Consider the following 24,568-nt stretch of genomic DNA (forward strand, 5'->3'; position numbering starts at 1 on the left):
AGGGTAAACATTTAAGTAATCAAGTCAAATTCATAAACAAGATTACCTTTTTAGCACCAATAACTAATAGCACCAATAACTAATAATACATTTAATTCGTTTAATTTTTTTTCTTTTTTTAATTTTTGGTCAAGCAAAAGAGATCAAAGAACTACATCACAATAATGTCATTGGACAGAACATTTCCTTTGCCATCTAAAGAAGTAAATGAGAGACTTCTCTAGGAGCAAATTCAAGAAGAAAAAAAAAAAAAAAATCCAAAATCATAGTTGAAGCTGAGATTTGCGAGACCATCAACTATGGAATTACACTCATGGAAGGCATGAGAAATGGAGAAGTCAACCTCTAGCTTAAGAGTGTCCTAGCAGTTTGGAATGATTTCCAAGCAAGGATGATTACTATTCAACCTTCTTTGATCTAAGAGATTACAATAGCAAAGTCCAACTCAATAGGCACTTTGTTGAAATGCATGGCTTGAGCAAGTTTTAATACAAATTGTGCTTCCCAAGTTAACAACGAATCGAGCCAGCCATACACCTTGACAAATCCTGAGAACACCACCTGCTATAACCAAATGAGAACTAGCTTTATAGTTACCATCTATGTTGAGTTTAATGTAGCCCTCTGCAGCAAGCTTCCAGCTAAACCAATCAATTTTATAAGTGCTTGTAATCTCATTCCAAACTATGGCAGAAAGCATATCCACAATATAATGTCACACAGATTAATAGGCCAAGTAAAATGTCTGTCAAAAACTTTTTTACATCTCTACTTCCAAATTAACCAACAACCAACAACAAAAATATTAGTCCAGCCAATTTGATGGCAAGCAATAGAAAGTTTATACTTATTAAATTTATTTCAAGCCAATCAGAGCAATCATGGAGGAAAAAACTAGGAACCCTATCCAAAACACTAAGGTTGAGCCACATCCGTTTAGTAGCATGACAATCATGAATAACACAAGCCAAGCATTCATCTTTAACGTTATATAGAAAGCAAAATAGAAAAAGCCCCCAATCCCTTTTTATATCTGCTCTCATTTGGGAGTAACTTTCCATGAACTAGGAACCAACAAAAAAAGTGAACTCTAATGACGACTTGAAGCTTCCAGATACAACTTCATTTCCATTTTTTATTAGGGTTACTAATACTGTCAATGAGACAATACACAAGTTTAAGGTTGAGCCCACCATTAGAGAAAGGACGCCAAGTGATAAGATCCTGAAGGCAGTATCACAGAGATGGGGATATTAATAATAGCCTTCTTTAAATCATGAGAGACAAGAGAATCCAATTTATCAAGTTGCCAATGACCATCATGTTATGGTTCTCTGACCACAAAAAAAAAAAAAAAAAAAAAAAAAAAAAGAACAAACAAACAAACAAACAGGAAACAAACATTGAAAATAATGAAAGACAAAACACAAAAATATTGACAAGCAAAAGAAGTATTATTTCTATCTGAAATAAATACACAAAAAAACTTTTCTAAAATCTTTAAAAAAAAAAAAAAACTATATTGTAAATTAACCATATATTACAAAACTAGAAATTAGGAACCTATTTATAAAGTTTCTAAGGTTGCCTTTTTTACAAAAAAAAAAAAAAAAACAAAAAAAAAAAATCTTGCCACTAAGTAAACTTAGCCATTAAGTAAACTTAGAAAACAAGTAAAAACCCTAATGGACTGGGTTTTAGGAGAAAGCTAGACCCTACACATCATTTATGACCTTAAAGACTTTCAAGTTCCAATCTATATTAAAATTATTAAGATAATGGTCTTTGAGATAGCTATCATGAAACCATTTATTAGTCCAAACAAAGAAACCTCTCACCATTACCAATTTTACAAGAAAGAACTTTATGAAGAAGACTAAAGCCCTAAAAAATCATTTCCATTGAAAAGAAGATAAACTACTATTAAGATCACAGGTGATGTTTTTAGAATTAAACACTTATTTATTTTTAAGCATGGTGGCCCGAAAACTTCAAGTATCAATCAATAAGTCTCCAAGGAATTTTTATAATGAAAGCTTAATTAAGGCTATGAGCCTTTCTAATATCCAAACCACTATAGCATCTATGCATACATAAAGTGTCCCAATTAATCTAAAGAAGCTTTCTGACATTAGTAGCTCCATGCTAGATAGGCCTCGTAACGTGTTGTGTTAAGTCGTGTTCATGTGAAACTAAGTTAGTCCAAACACAACCCGTTAAACTTTGGTGTGAAAATAGATAAACCCGAACCCATTCGATAAATTATCGTGTAACCCATCACGCAACCCGTTAACCCATTAACGATAAATACAAATTTTAAATTTTAAATTTCACTTAGCTTTGAAATAATAAAATAATATTTTTTTAAAAGAATTACAAAAATTCTTGTTTATTTTTAGATTTTTTAAAAATTAAACTAAAAAAGAACAAACTAATATATATTTAACAATAAATTAAATAATTTTAATATTATAAAACTTATGTAATTATCAAAATATCTTTCTTTAATGGATGTAATGGGTTTATAGTATTTCACCTGTTAATTTATTAGGTCCTATTGGATGACACTGATGCGGACCCAACACAATATCGTTAACCCAAATCCGTAAATTATAATATGGGTATATGTCGTGTTATCGTGCTGTGTGAGATTTTGCCAGGCCTAATATCAAACGAAACTCTTAATTACCTTATCAATATCATCTCAAATATATTTACTAAAATTCATCAACTACTTTGATAAGTTCGAATATAATATAACACCGATTTAACCAAAGTCACTCTACCAACAAAAAAGGACCTTAGATTTCTATGTGCTTAGTCTAATGCTCAATTTATCAAGAATAGACATGTAATTACAGGTGCCTTTACCATCCAGAAAAATATGAAATCCAAGATATTTCCCTATATCATCGATGGCAGTGATGTTGGTCATATGAAAAACTTTCCTTTTGATATCATTGGAGGTATGCTTTGGGGAAAAAAAATTTAACTTCTTCTGAACATTCACCTTTTGGTCATAAACCTTGCAAAAATCCTCTAAATAATTTAAAATGGGCCTCACTTGATTAGAAAAGCTTCCCAAAAACAATTAGATCATTAGCAAACATAATATGTAAGATATTAGGTACATTTTGAGAAGCTTTAAAACTTTTCCATTTATTAAGGAAGATCTCATGGAGAAAGGCATGTGAAAGCTTTTTCACACAGAGAGTAAAAATAAAAAAGGATAAAAGGTCCTTTTATCTAGTCCCTCAATTGGGGATGAAGCTAAAAGTGAGTTCATCAATCCTTATGAGCTACACATGCTTTCAATAGAAATACAATGAATAACAAGATAGATCCAATGAATAGGGAAACCATCTTCCTTTAGGGTTACATTAATGAATCCCCAGTTAAGTCTATCAAAGGCCTCTTACAAGTAAATTTTCCAAAGAATCATACATTACCTTCTTTTGGACTTATAAACAAATGGAACCTTTGTTGAGTGATGACAATATTATCTATAACTTGCCTATTGACAATGAAATTGGATTTACTGGGGCAGATAATTTGCTCATAATAAGTCTAAGTCTTGAAATAATAACCTTACTAATAACTTTGTACAAGGAATTACACGAACTTATAACTCTAAAATGCATCAATGTTTCAGGACAATCAATTTTAAGAATAATAAATATGAGGGTATTGTGAAGGGATGATTCACCTTTACTGGGAAATCACAACCACGAGATAATTTTTTGCCTTTTAGAAAAATGATCAACTTAACAGATATGACCGAGCTAGATGTTGGCCATTGTTGAAGATCCATACTGACATTTATCTTAAGTGTTGGATGGAGCTTTACTTGTCTGATCCACCTATAGGTTGAATTGGCTAAGCCATTGCAATTCTAATCATATGGAGATCTATGAATGCTAATGAGACTTCATTTGGCGTTGGTACAGGCGCTTGACTGAATATCAAATTAGGAGTCATCCTCGGAATGGACGAGCCTCACCCTCAAAACAATTCATGCTTAGAGACATTAGAGAGCCATGCCAAAAAGGTTTACAATGATGTTTGCCTCAAAATGACTGAGACATATGCTTGAGGTATATGTTAGGCATCTCATTAGGCTAGTCCTTCACAAGTTCTCTTCATTTACATATAATGTCATTAGATCTATGGAATACTTTCCTAAAACATGGCTCTGTGGTCCAGCCCATTAAGGATTGGTGAGTTGGTTTCCTTGCTGCACATGGAAACCTAAAGGAACAATGTATATGAAACTTATTATGCTCATGTTATAGGTATGGCACTCACTCCCTAATTACACTTTGACATCTCAAATACTCGCACCGACTTAAGTTTTAGAGTGTCTTTGGCCGACACCACACCGATATCCCAAGAATCTTCACATTTGTTTTTTTTTTTTTTTTTTGTAGGATTGAAATCAAAGATTCGACAAACGTGGTGGTGTGAAAAAAGTGCTTCTACAGGTATCATGAATACTTCTACAAAGATTGCAAAATATGAAAAAATCTTTAACCAAATCATAAACATTGCTTCCCATGAGATTCCAATATTTTTGGAAAAAACTAGCAGGAATCCTAATGACTCCTGAGGCCTTCCAAACAATTAATATTAAAGAGGACAAACTTGATTTCTCAATTTCAATGTTAAGATTGAGAGCTCTTAAGTCAACTTCTTCAATATTAGGAAAAAGATTAGGGATGGAAAAATTTCATGAATAGGTTCCAAAATATAAAGCTTTTGAAAGAATTCATGTTTATAAAAAATCCAGCTAATAGCTTCTTTCTTTAAAATCTTCACACTATTTTTCCTTCTGTGAATCAAGCTAGAGAGATGAAAATAACTAGTATTTTATTACGATGCTGAAGCTCCACTCTATTTTTTCTTATGCAAATCTAGTTAGAAATGTGAAAATAGCTAGTGTTTTATGACCATACTAAAGCCAGATAGATCTTGATTTGTGCTTCCATAAGGACTCTTCCTATTACAAAACCAAGTTTAAGTAGAGATAAGTCATTGCTCCAATTGAAAAAGATAATGATTGTCCTCAAAAGGAAGCTTGTGTTGAATGCTATTAAATCTTGCTAGCAACCTTTTTTTTTTTTCCTTAAAAAAGATGTTGTCAGAAACCTCCCTATTCCACAACCATAGTTTATTTTTTACACTAACAACTTTTTGAAGAATATTTTCGTTAAAAGATGAAATTCAAAATTCACAAAAAGACTATAATGCTCATGTTGCAACTAATCCATTTCAAACCTAGAAAGCATATGGAAAGGTTAATTTTATGATTCTAAACCAAAGAAACTAGAATAAGGTGATGATCAAATTATAAATGAGGAAGGTTTTGCACAATGGCCTTAGGAAATAAACTTCCACAATCAGAACTACAATAGGCTTTATCAAGCCCTTTCTCATATTAGTTGATTGCCATGCCTACCATTGCTCCATGTATATTGAGGTCCTGTGGCTCTTAGATCAATTAGACAAGAATCTTCAACAAAACTATGAATCCCAAAATGTATAGGAATATGATAATCAACTCTTCCTTTCTTCTCTTATCTACTAGATAGTTCATTAAAATCACTAGAATTAACCCAAGGAAGCTTATTAATATTGTGAATTTCTTTAATAGCAAACCATAGCTTATGCCTAATGCTAGTAATGAGATTGGCATAAAGGGCGATAAACTACCATTGCTCTTTCCATTTACCATTAATAATGACATTAATCATTTGGTTATAGAGGAAGATTAATTCACACTAACAACCTCTTATTCCCAAAGGATCCATAAACCTCTAGAAAATCCAATAGGATCAAATTTTAAAGCCTTGATTGCCACTCAATTTTAGGGATGTACCAGTCAGCTTAAGTACCACTAATTCTTATTTCCATAGACAAATGAAGAAACTAGCATTATACTAGATAATGTAATTATTAACTGATGAATAAAACTCTGGTTACTATCATCACAACATTCCAAATAAAAATGTCCATAAAGAGTGATAAAAGAATAAGGGAAAAGAAAATAGCGTCTAATAAATAAGCATGATCTCTTGGTGCAGTCGATAGCCTTTGATCCAGACATAGCGCCCATAAAGGCATCCATTTGATCTATAGCTTACTAACTGGTAGCTGATGAATCATCTAGAGGATTAGGTACAATATATTTCCCAAAGCCAAAAAGATTAGATTTCCATGTGGATAGTTGAAATCTTCAAATCAGCAACAATTCTTTCCATAATTTCTTTAAAACCAACAAGCTCATTACCTTCAAGACAAGTCACCAGTATCTGAGAGGCTTATTTATCTAAATCAAATTGCTTACAGTCCTTCTTTCATTTGAAACTTAAAGCAACCCTATTAGTGTTGGAATTTTTATTGAACTTAATACCAAGGAATTTTCTTTTCCTAGAGGAGGAGTTAGCTTCAGTATTCAAAATTGGAGAAGCTTGAAAATTGGTGACATTATTTAGAATCCCAGCAGATTGAATCTTCTTCTTGTAAAAGACAGCAGCCTTTCCTTGTACATCCTAAATGCTTTGTATAGAATTTTCCATATTTAGAATCAAGCCATGCATTAGCATCAACCTTTTCCTCATCCATTAGATCCTCAAATTGTTCCAAAACTTGAAAGTATTCCCTTGAATAGGTTATCCACATTGAGGCTTGTTTTTATTTTGACCTAGATTCTTATGGGCAAACTTCTTTTTTTGAACTAAAAGCCAAGGACTAAACTGGTTATTATTCTATAAACCTTTCTTCAAATTGATAGAGCCTTCCCTCTTATCAGTTGGAACATCTTTAGCTGCCAAATTAGGAGAGCTTCCTTCTTGATGCCCGATGAAACCACAATGAAAATAAATGGCACCTAAACCCTCATATTCAACAAGTTGAGTATGGCTCCAATGATTAACTTAGGAATCAAGGGCTTACAGATATTCAATTCGACACATGATTTGTCAAACTTACCCAAATTGGCTATTTTATTTAAGAGTTTTGCCCAACAAATTCCCAATTCAAGTAAGAATTGCACAATTAGAGTATTTAAATGGAAGATAAGGCAATCTTAGCCACATAGACAAATCCAATTAGTGAGAGGGTTGAATTCAGGCCTCCAAGCTTGGATTAAGAGGTAATGCTCAGTTATAAACCAAGCCCCTTCCGAAAAACTAGATCTACCATCCCTAGTTAGTAGTTTAACTAAGAAATAGTCATTACCGATGCCAATGAGCTTTAATTCAACTTGAATCCTCTAGTGAGGCTACAATCTTTGAACCAAAAAATTAAGGAAGAAATTTCTCAATTACCTTGATGTAATGCACAAGCCCAAGGTTTTCAGCATTGCTTTAGCTCTTGCTTAGTGAATTGCAGATTAGGAACTCCATCTGGGATATCCACATCTTCAATCTCAATGTCATCTAGATCAATGTTGTCTTCAACATCATTGTTAGCCCAAACACTATCGGATTGATCATCTTCAAAAGCTTTCTTCAGCAACGCAGCTCTAAAGTCAACGAATCCCTAATTTAGGTTAAGGAAATCATCAAATTGTACATGAGATCCTTTATCCACCATCAACCCACATTGAAGTGAGCAAGAAACACCAGTTTCTTCATCCATAGATACAATTTCCATGGCTAACTTCACAAAGAGAGGAATTTCATGAAGAATCCCAGCAAGAAAGTTATAGAGAAAAATTTTGTCTGCTACATATGAACATGTTAATTGTATTCTTATTTAATTGTTTTTTAACTTCTTAACCAGTGAAGCTACAACCGCTATCTTTTTTATGTTTATCTATGTAGAGGCCATGAAAATCATATATAAGCTTTTGATGAATTTACAAAAAAAAAAATTGTTTAGTTTTCTACCACATGCCATAACTCGATCTCTCACATAAAAAAAATAGGATATTGTTTTGTACACTCTGAGTCAATATGCAGCTAACACGATATATAAGAGACAAGGATTTCAAAACAATAAAAAAAAAAAAAAAAAAAAAAAAAAAAAAAAAAAAACTTCCATTTGGAATAAAAACTTCCAAATTGAAACTTTTATTTAGGATGAGAACTTTAAAATTCAAACTTCAATTTTTATAAGAACGGTCTTTATGTTAATGCTTTAATACTATGAAGAAACTAAAACTTCTAATCACTCCTAAAAATAATCAATTATTTACCATAAGAATGATATCATTTAGGCCCTCTCATGTCTACTCTTATTTCAAATTATATCCATAGGTTTGAAAGATTTCAAAAATATCCTTACTGTTAGATATATTCCATTAAATTTAACTACAGAAAAATAAATTGGTAATTGAGTATTCCTATAAATCTAAAAAGCTGATATCTTTATCAAGTATGTAACGGAAATTGCAATATAATATAAAATAATAAAAACATCAAATATATTGCAATAGTAATAAGAAAAAACAAATACTATAGTAATAAATATCTATTCCTTTTCATAAAATGATTAGGAAAACAAAAAGCTTGAGAGAATCAAAGACCCCTCCGCTCCTCTTCTACTGTTTGGTTTTCTTCTTCTATAGGCTTCTTCTTCCTTTACTTCTTTTTTTTGGGGCTTTTTTTTTTAAAATGTATAGGTTTCCTCTTTTTTTTTCTTCCTCTTCCTTTTCTTCTTCTTTTTATTTTTTTTTTAATTTTTTTTGGTTTTTGTTTGCTAAGTTTTGTTTTTTGCAGATTTCTTCTTCATTATTTTCTTTTCTTTTTTTCTTTTTTCTTTTTTTGGATTTTGGTCTATCCAAGATCTATTTTTGAGGAGAGAAACTTCCCGCATAAAAGCTAGGGTTTTGAATGAGGTGGCAGGGCTAGAGGTCCACTGGCATAGAATTTATTATTATTATTATTATTATTATTATTATTATTATTATTATTATATAAAAGCAAAACAAAATTAGATTATGAGGGTTGTTGTTGATGATTCTATAAGATTTGGAATTTTAATGGGTTAGGTTATTATCGTTATTTTTTTTGGGATAATGAAAGGGCTTATGGTTGTTTACTCAATTCAAAAATGTCCCTTATGATCAAAGAAAAAAAAAATAAAGATTATCACTCTCCGATAACAATTCATATCAAACTTGAAAATTCTGGACTAACTTTTGGTTGTGATTTTAGAGGGAAAGTTGCTTTCATCGATCTCTATTTTTAGTGTTTTTTTTTTTTCCTTTTTTTTTTTTTGAGAAAAGATTAAATTTATTAGAGGATTATCTTTTTTTTTCTATTTTTTTATTAAAATGTGATTTCTCTTTTTGGATTAACTTAAGAAAAAAATATTTTTAATATTTTTTTATGTATAAAACATTTTATTTATTCATAATTATTAATCTAGTACATCAAATTAAATATTTATTAGTATGTAGATATATAATAGAAATTTAAAAATATGTACATATTTGTGATAAAATATTTTAACAATAAAATAAAAAATATTTGTTTTGAATGAAAAAAATTTATTATATTTTTTTTGAAAAAAAACTATATGTATTTCATAATTGTAAATTAATATATGTTTTTTAAGAAAATTAAATTTAATATTCTTAAATATATCGATATATAATAGAAGATGAAAATATATATGTAAATATTTATGAAACAACTAGTTAGTATATATTAATAACTATAAAAGAAATGTTAAAAGAAATAAATTAAAAAATGATAAAAATATTATTTTTTTAAGGGCACTTAAGTCATTTACCATGCCACATAGTAGAGAGAAAAAAAATTTGAAAGTAAGTTAACTTTTAAGGATGTTTTTGAAATCTTTTAAACCTTTGGATATATTTAAAATAGGAAGAAATCTGAAGAAGTTTTAGGTGATATTATCTTTTAATAAATATTTAGATATTGATATCTCATGCTAACAAATATATTTGTTTCAACACGATTCATTTACTTTGTGAAAAACCAATATTTGTATTTGGTAAGAATGAACTTTTGACCGATGGAGTTGGTTTCAATACGACAAAGGGAAAGAGAAAGGAATCGAAAATTGTTTTACAAATCACATATATAAATTTTATTTTCGGAATAATTAATAAGAATAACATTATAGTTTTGCGCAAATATTTAAATATTTCTTTCTTCCCTTTCATCTTTGGATGAATATTAATTTCATTGTGTTGCTCAAGAAAAGTCCTCATATATATGTATATATATATATATATATAAATTCCCTTTTATAGGATAAAAAAACAAAACAAAACAATACAAAACAAGAAAAAAAAAATTAGCTTTCCTACTTTCTTTCTCCATCTTCATTAATTTTGTTTTCCTTATTCTTTCACCGAACATACAGTATAAAATAATTCCAAAGATTCAAGGCAGGAGATTGAGAGAATTCAAATTAGATTAGAAAAACACTTTGAGCTTGAACCAATGACAATTAAGTAAACCATATAGACTAAGATGAAAACATAAGTTGTTGTTACCCTTTCTTAGTAAAGCAGTCCTCAACTTATCAAACTAAGCTCTTTGAGCTTGTTTTAGGCCATAAAGTGCTCTGTTTACTTTGCATACCAAAGTAGGATGTTCTTGGATCACATACCCCTCTGGTTACTTTCTCTTGCAAATTCTCATTGAGAAAAACATCATTAAAATCTAACTGTTTGATTGGCTAATCATAACTAAGAACAAGAGCAAAAATATAATTGTGGTTTGTTTTATTATTGGACTAGAAGTCTCAAAGAAGTCAAAACTTGACTTTCAATTAAACCCTTTAGCCACTAGCTTTGCTTTAGATCTTTAATCACCCATAGATATTGTACTTGATTTTATAAATCCATTCATTGCCAACAATATTCATTTTTGGATAATAAAAAACAAGAGATGAAGTATTGATTTTAATGAGAGCATCGTACTCTAAACCCATAGCTACCTTCCATTTTGGGATTCTGTTGGGACCATAATGTTAATTTTTCAAATTAACTTTTAATTTATTGAAATATTATTTTTTGGAAGATTAATTAATTGACAATAGTCCCACATTGATTGGAGATTCAATGTTTGCACTTGTATAAATTAAAATTGTAAAGTTGGAGTTTGCAAAAGTCCCACATCGAAAGCGCATAGAGCAACTCAAAGTTTTCTGCCTATATAAATAGGAACTCCATTGGCTTTGTTAGGATCTCTACACATTTCTCTACATACAACTACAAGATTATAAACTATTTAGTTTATTCTTATTAAAATTTACTTTCTTTAGTCTATTGTTCTTAGTTGATATTTTATTTTTGAAAGTTCTTTGATCATTAAGACAATTAGATCTTGTAGATTATTTTGTTCTCCGATAATCAATACAATTGTCTGAGTAGTTTGATTTAATAGGTGCATATTTTTTTCTTTTTTTGAACTATTATAGGTTTGAAGTAGCACACCCGTATATTTAGGAGACAATAGATTATTGAAAATTTTTCCAATATTCCAACATATCTTTTTTGCATGCTCGATGGGACCATAAAATTTCAACTGAGGACAATAGTACAAACTCGATCAATATCTCAAGACTCTAACACCCGTGAAAGCAATAAGGAGGAAGGAGCTAGCAAGACTCAGGACTCAACATAGATGTCCACCTAAGAGTTGATCCATGAGTTGTCCCGGGATCTGAAGGAGGGTCAAAGAAAGATGGAAGCATTCCAGGAGACCTAACAACTAATGATGGAAGGCATTATGGATTTATTGTATCAACAATTTTAGGTTACTTAAACCTGACTAATGCAAGGCCATTTACTAGCCAGGAAGAACAGGTGCAGGCCTTTTCGGCCATACCTGAATGTAACATTACAAAAATGATGCACTAACCATTCTGAAAAGAACAAATGGAAATGAAGGAAGGACAATCATTCCAGAATGACAAGTCCAATTTATATTCTCCCGCCAGCTCGGAACCCAACTCATGGTGGAGGACCAATTGAAAATCAAGGCCAAATTATTAGAAATGGCTGAGAATAGCAGATTATACAGGAACCTCAGGCCATACCTCATGCAATGCAGACTTTTCAAGCCACATCTTATGGAGTGCAGGTCTCTCAGGGCAAAAATAATGTTCATGGATGAAGGGCAAACTTTCAACCCCAAGTTTTCCCATTTGTTTGGAATCAAGGTCATTGTGGTGGGCATACTAAATAGTATTTCTAGAACTTTCCATATGGTCAAAATAAAGACTGTCACTATCAGGCCGCCTATCACAACCAGCATGGAGACATGGACATAATCTCCAAAATGGATGAACAATAGCCATGGCATGGACAAGGAGGCTGTTAAGACCGTCATCCAAGAGGTGATTAATCTTGTATTTAGAATAGTTGGTCGAACATCTTACAGAAGGCCTTAACTCGAGCCTATTGATTGAATAAAATTTTTAAGAAGATTCAAGTTTCTTGAATTCACCTTATTTTTGGGTGAAGAGAATCAATTCACTGTGGAGTATATAGGCCGTTTCACTATCCAGTATGGAGAAGCTACGATCAATGACTTTTTGAATCTACACATGTTTGCAAATTCTTTGAAAGCTTCTGCAACCAACCTACAACAAAACTCGATTCATACTTGGCATGAGTTAGAGCAGAAATTCCATAAGCAATTTTACAGGATTGAGCCAGAGATCTCAATGGTTGACTTGTCGTGTTTGTGTCAGATGGAAGGATTAAAAAAGCAAGGATCAAATGCCATCTGGATATACCAAAAAGGAACTTTGTCAAGCTAGCTCAAGGCAGGCTAAGTTGCGAGCTTTGAAAGAAGTTTGAAGGGATAGAGTTCCATGATTTATTTATGTTAGTCTCTTTGGCTTCTAGATTCAAAAGCATTCTAAGGGAAAGGTATTAAAGGAAGAACTCATCTCAAAGTTCATACTACAAGACCTTAATACTGAGATTTGTTTGGTTGAAACTGAGGACTAAGGAATCGAGGATGCCAGCAAAATCGATGCAGCTAAAGTAGTGACTAGTAGGCCATACTTATGTAAAGCTTTAGCTAGATTAACAAGAAACCAAAGGATTCCTCTATTAGTCATGGATACAAAAAAGAATTGGCTTAAACTGAAAAAGGTCTACAGTTTCATTATCTCCAAGACTGGTCAAATTTTTTACCATTTATTGGTCGACAAGGTAATTAAATTACTTGACGGCCATGTTTTGTCAACAGTTGAAAAGATGAAGAAACAAACGGTACTGCAATTGGCATGGTATGTGAACACATCAAACTATGCACTGTGTGGTGTTCTGAAATGCAATCTAAGTACTAATTGACAAAGGCACTTTGAAGTTCTCAGAAAAAGGGAAAGATGCAATGGAGGTTAACATAAATCCTTTCCCATCGACCAAAGTATACATGGTTTCGGCCAACCTTTTAGGCTTGACCAATCCTAGAGTCAAGGTTGAGCTAGGACAGCCCTCATCTAGTAGAGTCTAGAAAAGGAAAACCAAATCTAGAAGGGAGTATTCTACTAAAAGGATTAAACCACCCTCTAACGTGCTTTGTACCCATTGTAAACATGATGTTGAAGATGGGAAGAAACAACCCGTAGAGTTATATGAGCTGAAGTGTTAAAGTCGCCACTAGAGAACTATGGACCCCATAGTCCCATGTTAGTGTTTGAGCACCTAAAACCAAAAGTACGAGATGGGCATTGAAAGTTGAACCCTCAATACCAGAAGGGGGCAATTTAACTTCAATCTTTAAGTCACATTTTCTAGACATGATCGAACAAGATTGGTTTTCCAAAAAAAATTGAGAAAAGAAGAACATTCCAGTCACTAGTTATAGAAATAGGCTGTTAGTATCGTACAAGATATAAGTCTTATCAACCACTCACCATGACTAAAAAAAGATGGATGCAACAACAACATGATGCGTCAAAGAGACTAATAGAAGAATCAAAAGCTCATGAGAAAGATGCTGAAAAAAGATCAATGACAATACTAATTTAGCTTGAAAATAAAAAAGATGATAATATATTGAAGGAATTAGAGTCACATCTATGTGGTGCAGAAGGTAGACTGGAGAATTTAAAGAAGATGGCCAAAGCCACAGCTAAAAAGGTTCTTGTCTCATTAGAAGTCAACCTTCTGATATGAAGTAACAATCTATGGTATGGGTTAGGAAACAAAGCACTGAAGCTATCCCAAAAATAAAGAATTTGGATAACGACCTTATGAAGGAAAACATGGTTGATTCGTCAACTAATAAGAAGTTGACAGTTAAATTTGAAACTATAGATGAAGTGACTTGTAATATAATTGTTGTCTTACCACTAGCGTTTAAAGCTCAACCTAACCAAGCAAGTATAATGGAAGTAGATGTCATGGAAGATAAAAATGTCTAAACAAAGATTGCAAAGGATACTAAGCCTCTAAAAAAGGAATTAGCCTGTTCCCGACGTCAAGAGATGGTTTTAGGGAAGCCAGCTAAAAGAATGGCAAAACATTTAAAACAACTCCACATTAATGCTCATTTTGATGGCATGCCTATGAATAGAGTTTTGATGAATAATGGAGCCACGGTAAGCATTTTGCTAGCTTCCATGTTGGCCAAGTTGTCTAAAAGCGACTATGACATGACGTTATCCCATCCGAGTCGACAATTAGCAACTTCCAAGGAGGCGTTACAAAAGCAAAAGGTGTTCTTCCAGTAGAGATTATTGTTTGAGGCAAATCTATCATGACTACATTTTTTGTTGTGGAGTCCAAATCTAGCTATGATGCCTTACTTGGTCGTGATTGGATCAATGCAAGTTTGTATGTGCTGCCATCCTTGCATTATGCTCTGTGGTTCTGAAATGGCGAGGAAGTTGAGGTGGTACAAGCTGATAGTCAACCTTTCTTAGTTAGTCCTAATGCAATCAAAGCTTAGTATTAGAAGGATGAAGTTGGCCTCATCCACTTTTTTGGCAGTGACAAACAAGACCACCCTGCAAGGGGTTATGACTTGAAAAGATATCAAAGGGCTATGCAAAATGGGAAAAGAGGTTGGGGATGAGTTGGCTCGACCAACAGTATCTTAGATATCAGAGTTAAGCATAAACAGTTCTCACTGAATATGTACCGAAATGAGGAAATGAAGATAGTGGCAATTCAAATCACCATCAGAAAGTTAATGGCATACATGGTAGAAAAAAAGTAGGAAATTAATTCAACCATTGACTTGGCCGAATGTATTATAAAGGATGATTCCGATGTTGATGATCGGTCCATCTTCAATGAGATTCGATTGGCACCAATTAAGATGGATGACTCCAAGGCTGAGGTTTAAGATCCATTGATAAAGTAAACTTAGGAATTGATGAGGATCATTGGCCAACATTCGTAAGTGGTTTATTGGAAGTTATTTTTGCGATAAAATATTGGACTCTTAAAAGAGTTCAAAGATTGTTTTGCATGGGACTACCACAAAATGCCTTACCTGGAAAGAAACTTGGTAGAATACCATTTGCAATCAAAGAAGGGTTTCGGCCATATAAGCAACCACTAAGGAAGATTTCAACAGAGGTCACACTGAAGGTTGATTAAGGTTGGCTTAATCAAGATAGCTCAATATATAGAGTGATTATCTAATGTACTCCCGATGGTGAAGAAGAAAGAAAAGATGAGAGTATGTATTGATTTCGAAATTTAAATTTGGCTACACCCAAAGATGAGTATCCTATGTCTGTGGTTGATTTCCTTATGGATAGAGCCACCAAGTATGTAATTCTTTCCTTCATGGATGGACATTCTAGATATAATCAAATTTTCATCACTAAAGAAGATGTGCCAAAGACAGCCTTTAGACCTCCAGGTGGAATAAAAACATTCGAATGGGTCGTCATGCCATTTAGTTTGAAGAATGCAAGAGCTACATACCAAAGAGCAATGAATGCAATCTTCCATGATATGATTGGGCATCTCTTAGAGGTCTATATTAATGATGTCTTTGTAAAATCGGATGCCAAAAAGGATCATGTGACCAACTTGAGAAAGGCACTTGAGCGGATGAGAAAATACAAGTTGAGGATGAATCCATTGCAATGTGCATTTGGTGTTTTTGCAAGAAACTTCCTAGGTTTTCTAGTCCATCAAAGGGGCATCGAGGTTAATAACAATAAGGCTCAGGCAATTTTGAAAGCATAATCACCGAGGAACAAAAAGGAGCTGCAAAGCTTTACTGGAAAGATCAACTTTCTTAGAAAATTCATCTCTAACACATTTGGAAAAATCCAACCTTTCTCAACCTTACTGAAGTTGAAGGATAAAGAGGAATTTAAATGGGAAAGTCATCACCAAAAGGCATTTGATTGAATAAAAGAATACTTGGTAAAACCACATGTCATAATGCCTATACATAAGAATCGGCCATTGAAACTTTATATTTCGACAATAGAAAACTCTATTGGATGTCTGCTGGCCCAAGGCAATGAACTAAAATATATATATATATACAGGCTGTATATTACTTGAATAGAATTCTTATGCCAAATGAGCTGAAGTACTCTCTTATAGAGAAGTTATGCTTGGCATTGTATTTTCCAGTAACAAAGTTACAACACTACATGTTACCGACTATGGTGCTTATTATTTCTTAAACTCACTTAATCAAGTATATGTTGTTGAAACCCATTATTAGAGGACAGATTGGAAAGTGGACAATAGCATTGTTATAGTTTGCATTTAAGTATGTGTCCTAAAAAGCAGAAAAAGTATAAATTTTGGCATACTGTTTGGCCGATCATCTATGTTTAGAGGTGGAAAGTGAGATGGATCTAGTAGATATAGCTTTAATTTCCCTTACACCTTGGAAATTGAGCTTTGTGAATCAAAGAAACGAACTTGGACAGGAGTAGGAATTGTAATTGAATCCCTAAACGGGTGAATGATATAATTTTCATTCCAACTCGCCTTTGAATGCTCAAACAAACATGCTGAATATGAAGCTTGGATCATCGACTTAGAAATTTAGAAGGAACTGGGAGCATCTACAGTTGAAATAATTAAAGACTTAATATTGGCCCTGAAACATTTGATGTGTGAATACCGTTGTCATAGTTTGGCCTTATCTGAATATTACATGGTGGCAAATCAGCTCATACAAAGTTTTGACGATGTAATTCTTAAAAATGTGCCAAGAGAATTGAATTTTGAGCCAAAAAGATGGTCTAAATAGCTTCAGGCACATCGTAGCTGAGTTGATAGAGAAGGTTGTGAGTATATAGAAGAATAATCTCTTAATGTTGAAGGAAAGATTCACAACGAGAGGTATCTTTTGTGTAGCAATAGATAAAAATGACTAGAGATTTCCATTGATAAAATATTTGAAGAATCCCAGTGGAAATAATGACAGAAAAACTCATCTAAGAGCAATTCATTATGTTTTGTTTGACAAGCAGTTATATAAGAAAGACCAAGATGACTTACTTTTGAAATGCTTGGGCAAACATAAAGCAATGTTAGTAATGGTTGAGGTGCATGAGGGTATTTATGGTGCGCACCAAGTAGGAACAAACAGGTGATGGTTAATAAGGAAACACAGCTGACTATCCTATCTGACTGCATTAAATATGCTAAAAGGTGTACAACTTGCCAACATCATGATCTAATACAGCACATCCCGATCATACCACTCAATCTAATAGTTAAGCCTTGACCATTTTGAGGTAGGGCTATGGATTTGATTGGCAAAGTGTATCGATCGAGTAAGCAGCATATGTGCATCATTGTAGCCATTAACTACTTCACTAAGTGGGTCAAGGCACGATTGGTGAAAACTATAAACCAAGCCGATGTGACCAAGTTCATTAATGAAGTTATAATCCACAGGTTTGGTATATTAGAAACTATTACTACCGACTGCAGAACAGTGTTCATTGGTGAAGCAGTTGAGACATTTGTCAAAGAATATGGGATCAAGCTTACTCATTCAACCCCATATTTTGCTCAGGCTAGTGGTCAATTCAAGGTAAGAAATCAAATCTTGAAAGGCATCCTAGAAAAAATGGTAAATGACAAACTTAGGGATTGGCACAACTTGTTATCTGAAACTTTATGAGCTTATTAGACATCAAAGCGATCTGGCACTAGTACAATATCTTTCGCACTAACGTATAGGCATGATGCTATTCCGCTGATGGAGGTAACTATGAGGTCTTTACAAATTGTCCAACAACACAATCTTACTCTGGCCTAATATAGTTAAGCCATGATGTAAGAGATAGAAGAATTAGACAAAGTGCGATTGGCTATACTGGACCATCTTCAAATACAAAAGAAAGCTATGGCAAAAGCATATAACAAAAGAGTGCGATTCAAGAACTTTGACAACGGAGACTTAGTGTGGAAAGTAATCCTGTAATTGGTTCCAAAGATCCAAAATATGGCAAATTGTCTTATACCTAGGAAAGGCCTTTGACTATCACCAAAATATTAGGGAAATGGTATATCATTTTCAGGACTTTGATGGTACAAAGCATTTTAAACTGATTAATGGCCACTTCTTAAAGAAAGTTTAACAAACTAGTTGGGAAGCTCATGAAACATCAAAGGCAAAAAAGACTAGTTAGGTGTATTAAACAGGAGATTAAGTCTTGTACTCGTTATGTCATTTGGCATCAATAAAGTTTAGGGCCCAAATTTTCAGGGCCATTATTTTCTATTTTTGTATTCAGCTTGGACAATGTTGGCTACTCATAAAATAAAATAGTTATTGGACGAATTCGAAAAACTCAAGCTTAGGATGAATTTCATCGCCAATCTCATAGAAGACTTAACAAACTGGAGTTTGTTAAATTCGGCTAGAAAAATGAAAGATTCCTGCATCATAAAATATTAGATAAAGAAAATTGTTTTGACATTTGAGATAACATGAAATGTAAGCAAGAAAAATATGTTGGATTTGTTTCCTTTTATAATGGAGGGAGGTTTGGGAATAGCAAATAAGGCCGAAGGCACCAAAAGCAAAACAGAAGATTTGACTAAACGAGAAAGAGAGTGTTTGTCCAAAGATTGGCCATTTTGTCATGACCCAAAGAAATTTAATGGGTTGACATGCATGACTAGAGGAAAGAATAGGCTAAAGAATAGGCTAAAGCCAATATACCCCGATATAAATAATATCACTGTGAATATCATTTGTTGGAGATTGATCGCCATGAAAAAATAGGATGATAGCCTTTTTATCTTCACATGCCCGGTGTGATTTTTTCTGCATTTGTTGGAAAAGTTAATTTCAGTATAAATAAAACTAAAACAACAGTATGGTGTTGAGTCATACTTGATTTGGGGGTATAGGTTTGTCCCACTTTTTCAATTTTTTAAAGGTAATTTCATCAGCAGATGAATAGGATGAGATTTGAACATCAAATGAACAACTTAAAGAAATAAGATAGTTAGTCAATTAAAACCACATCTGTTAAAGGTTGTTTTTTGCATAAAACTTACTAATGGAATGTGGAGGCAAAAATGAACCCACTATCTGCGAGGAACAACCATCGATAGCCTTGGTGGTATGATCGTGTTTGGAAAAGACACGGGTGGCAATATCCTCACTAGGACACCTAAACATAAAATTTGCAATCTTGGTCCATCAATCATTGAAGTTCCGAGTGGTATTGGGATTAAATAAGAAGATGCTGTATTTGAAAGAATAATTGGATTCCTTAAAGATAGTATTGCCTTTCCTAAATTTGTCAATTAGGGAAAAATATAGCCGATCTGTGGAATAAAGATTATGAGAAGACACCCATGGTACAAGAATAGCCTGGCAGAGACCAAATTGTTGAGCCACGAGGTTTGGATAGCAGGCCTCTACACCGTACTGATTAGATTTGAATTTTAGATCGAAAGGAATATCTTGATTGATTAGCTTGCTTGACCAAATCATTTTCAATGTCTTCATTAATGGAGTTGTTTCCTCTATGCCTTGGTGAGGGTTAAATGTAGTACTTAACCAAGAAGGAAGAAAAGGATATCTAGTCAATACAAAAAAACCTTTTGGAGCCTGTTGGTCAAAGGAGTAGAAGAGCTCAAAGCAATCTTGGGTTGAATGTGCCTACAAACCATTTTGCAGGATTTGTCGGCCTAGCAGTGTATCAGGTTGGCTTGTTAAGAAAGGCAGCCTCTTCTTAGGAAAATAAGCATGGAACCAAAGCTGTAATATCCATAGAGGATCAGCATAATACCATCCATGTTAGCATTGACAACATTGTTGATTCCCTGGTATAAGTGACCTAGAATAAACGAACCAAATAAATATGGTGAACCAACAGTAAAAGCTTTAGCTATGCAAATATACCCTTTTGTCACCTACATTGAAGGCATACAAAAGACATACATGCACAACCATAAAAGAAGAAAAGAATAGTGTTCTTGATCCAAGGGTGGTTTGTCTTTTTCTTGGAGGCTCTTTAAGAAGTGGTTGTGAGAAGATTCATACTTTGGAAAGTTAGCTTCTTTATAATGCAGTATGCCATCTCGGGATAAAAGAGTATTGGATAGAAGTTCACCATGATTTCTGAGCCGAGCAGAGCAGCTAAATCCATCAAGGTTAGTGTCATCATTCCAAACCTAAAACTGAAAGTATTGGAAACAGAAGACCAAAAACAAAGTGTAATTGCAATTAGGCCTTTATCGCATGAGATGTCGAGACAGGATAGACGTGTCGTGGCAAAGATTCCAAATTTTTTTCCACATACTGCCATAATAGGGGTCTAGACAACGCACCCGCATAATGTACTCCTAAGGCGTGATTGGCCACGACTTGAAAGGTTTATAATCTTTCCACTTAGCCCAGACCAATTATGCTGAGGAGAATGATAGAATTCTATTGGGGTGAGTTTGGAATACAGCTTCAACTTCACAAGGCATTTTGTCTTTGAATTGAGGGTCGAGGCTAAATTCTTTGTAAAGTTAGTTCTTCTCGATCAATATCCTGTAATCAATAGCATTTTTGATATGATTGATAAAATGCTCAAGCTACTCCACATATGAGAATTTGTCTTTATTAGTGGCCTTCTGCATTCATTAAAAAAAAAAAAGCATACTTTAAAAAATAAAATAGATAAAAAAACATGTATTTTGTATGCTAAATTAATGCCCCTAGTACCTATCATTGTGAGGATGTATCGTGAGCATCATTATATTTTGTATTGCGGCTTTATTTGTTTCAAGTGTCAGGGATGAGGACACATTGCCAATCAATGCCCGAATAGGAGAATCATGATGCTGAAAGGTAATAGGGAGTTAGAATTTGAAAGTGAGGAAGGAGAGGATGAAACCGAGCAAGAAGAGGAAGAACTTGAAGATGAAGCCCAGACTTTAAATGCTTCAAATGCCTAATTAAGCTTAGTGTCTAGGAGAGTCTTGACCATGTACAAAGATAAGGATCAAATACAAAGAGAGAATATCTTCCACACTCGATGTGAAATCCAAGGTAAGGTTTGTAGTATGATAATTGATAGTGAAAGTTGTTCAAATGTAATTAGTAATATTGTTGTGGAAAAATTAGGCTTAATAACAATTAAACATCCCAAACTATATAGATTACAATGGCTTAATGATAATGGTGAGATGAAAGTAAATAAACAAGCTAAAGTAAAATTCAGCATTGATAAATATGTAGATGTTGTTTTGTGTGATGTTGTGTAAAATTTAGCATTGATAAATATGTGGATATTGTTTTGTGTGACGTTGTGCCTATGCATGCCGGACATATTTTATTAGGTAGATCATGGCAATTTGATAAGGATGCTATACATTATGGTTAAGAGAATGCTATTGTTTTTAGATTTAAAACTAAAAGGTCAAGCTGGAACTATTAACTCCCAAAGAGGTATGTAAAGACCAACTCCAAATACAATAAAAGAGGGAGGCCGAAAAGCTTAAAGGAAAGGTTAGTATGGCACCCACAGCTTCACATCTATCCATGAGTCAAGGCCGAGCTTGCTGTCCAAGGTAAGTATTCTAATCCCAATTGTGAGGTGAAAATAAGAGAGAAAACCAAGAGTGAGAGAAAACAAGCAAAAGCCAAGAATGGTAAGAAAAAATGTGAATTCATGAGTGAGAGGGAAAACGAAAGGAAAGAGAAGAAAAAGAAGAATTTTTACCTTAGTTTTGGAGAAATTAAAAAGGCATTCTTGAGTGATAAACCCCTGCTAGTCATAATTTATAAAGATGCTTATTTAAAAATGCTTTTGTTGTATAGAACTTTATCTGCTTTGTTGAAAGATTTACTTAGTGGAAATTTGAAAATCTAGAAGAAATTATTTGCTAACTTTAAAATGTGTGATTTCCGTAAAGATAAATTGGTATTTCTAGGATTTGTTGTGATAGTGTTTGGCCCAGGAGATTGCATTTGGTTACATTTAAAAGAGAGGTTTCCCAAACAAAGAAAGTCAAAGCTTATGCCTCATAGGGATGGACCTTTTCAAATATTGGAGCGGGTCAATGAAAACGCCTACAAGCTTTACTTACTAGATGAGTATAATGTTAGTGCTACATTCAATGTTGCTAATTTATCTTCTTTTGCTGAGAGTGATGAGTTTGATTTGAGGGCAAATCCTTTTCACGAGGACGAGAATGATAAGAATTCGCCCGTGCCTGCACAATTGACTACCCTGCTGGGGTGCTAATCTAATACAGATGAAGACTAGGCCAATCACTAAAGCAAAAGCCAAGAGATTTAAAGATAACCTAGCTAGATTCATACAGGGAGTTATCAATTCTCAGAAGGGTTTATCCATATCCGAAGATACATGACCTGTTTTAAGCATCCAAGTGGTAGAGACCGATACAGACCCAGGTAGCTATTTTAGTGTATTTTTGGACTCCGGGCAGCAAAGAATGGTTCCAACACTTCATGAATTCAATGAATATCACTAAAAGGTCATCGAATAGAGACAAGGTAGAATCAAATGCATCTAAAATGGTGGTTTTAGCATAGAAGGAGTTTTTAATCGAAAATGCTGTTTTTGTTGCTGGATTTATTGTATTTTGTTGATTTGGCATCTTCTCTATGTTCCAATCAAGGGCAATGTATGGGGATTATAAACAATCCTATTTGGAATCCTACATGGCATATGGGAGCTGATTTGGAGCCTTTGCAAGGTGGAATTTGGTCAAAGATACCTTAGTCATCAAACTAGTCAACTAATTTCCTAAGTTGATTTTAACTTTTTGTTTTAGGAAATTAGTCTTTTATTTTGTTGGACAAATTAACTCAGGAAAGTTATTATTTTATTATTTCAATTGTAAATTAATTATTTCCTAATTCAAAATAAGGGAATTAATTAATACAATTTAGATTAGGAAAGGGTGTGAAATTAGGCAATTTCCTAATTTGATTCTATGTTGGCCGAAATTTCCTAATCCTTTTAGGGTTTTATTTTGTTCTTTCAAAGCCTACTTAAAGGTTTATTTTTCAATGAGAAATCACCTTCAACAATTTTCAGAAATTATTTTGTGAGATAGAATTCTCTTTGTTCTCTTTAAACACGTAAAACACCATTAGAGAGTGAGCGTTTTAGTTTTGACTTATCAATAGGACTTCCATAACCTATTGTGGCGTCTTTATTATACCAAGGTTTCTAATCACAGGTTGGTTAGGAGTTAAGGTTTTCCCATGAGAACTTGAACTTAATTGAGATCCGGGCTTTTATAATATGGGTTTAGGCACGATTCGACCTAGGTTTGTATCACTATTCAACTGAAGTCTCCTGTTGAGACAAGTGGAATTCACAAAACTTATTTCATTAGTTTCAGTTCCATCCATATGATTGGAAATCAAAGAATTCTTTTAACTTGCTAAACTCATTTAAAAAATTGTGAAATCTTGAACAAGAAAAAAGTAGAGGTTTATTTTCTAGCATAATTGCTATTTTTTAAATCTTGTTGGAATTATTTAAATATGCTAGAATAACTTGTTGAGCTAATGAATTTCATCTATTGGCAACAAATAGAGGAATTAAAAAATCCTATATCTTTAAGGCAACGATAGATGAAGTGAATCAATAATATAAAGAAACTCATATTCATTAAACTCAAATTTTGCAAACATGAATTTGACTTGGAGAGTTTAAGCATCTGTATCCTTTGTGTTCATTTGAATATCCAAGAAAAGGACCTGGAAGTGTGAAACTGCACTAAATGTTTTGAGATATAAAAAAACATGCACAACCAAACACTCTTAATTGAGTGTAATCTAGAATTTGATTGAATAACTTCTAAAAAGGAATTTGAAACTCTAAACACCACAATTAAACTAGATACACTTCAGTTTCAACCACCTTGTGAAATAAACAAAAGCTCTAAGAATTTCGATCTTGACATTTAAAAGAATGTATTGAAGTAAATATGGTATATCCATTAATAGAATGTGGCAGGATCTACCTCGGGAATCCTCCCAGGATCTCCCTAATTGGCCCATCTAATGAAGTTCCGTTGAGCAATCCTTACAGAATACCCAATGGAACTGCACCTGTCATAAACTAACAACACATGCCATAACAAATAATACTTTAATATAAATATAAAACCATAACAGCATGCAAATTCATAACTATAGTC

General features: G+C 33.2%; 1 protein-coding gene across 1 annotated transcript; it reads left to right on the forward strand.

Moving 5' to 3' along the window:
* Window positions 1-17,675: 17,675 nt before the first annotated feature.
* Window positions 17,676-18,197, forward strand: LOC107413723 (uncharacterized). Its single transcript, XM_016021758.3, has 2 exons — window positions 17,676-17,969; window positions 18,069-18,197. The coding sequence occupies exons 1-2, from the start codon at window positions 17,676-17,678 to the stop codon at window positions 18,195-18,197; spliced, it is 423 nt and encodes a 140-aa protein (XP_015877244.3).
* Window positions 18,198-24,568: the final 6,371 nt, after the last annotated feature.

The sequence above is a fragment of the Ziziphus jujuba genome, chromosome 8, assembly GCF_031755915.1.
Source record: "Ziziphus jujuba cultivar Dongzao chromosome 8, ASM3175591v1".
NCBI classification, from domain to species: domain Eukaryota; kingdom Viridiplantae; phylum Streptophyta; class Magnoliopsida; order Rosales; family Rhamnaceae; genus Ziziphus; species Ziziphus jujuba.

Coding starts and splice junctions, on each gene's coding strand:
- LOC107413723 (XM_016021758.3), top strand. CDS start 17,676: ATGGATTTGATTGGCAAAGTGTATCGATCGAGTAAGCAGCATATGTGC. Junction 17,970..18,068: donor AGGCTAGTGGTCAATTCAAG/GTAAGAAATCAA, acceptor TGAGCTTATTAG/ACATCAAAGCGATCTGGCAC.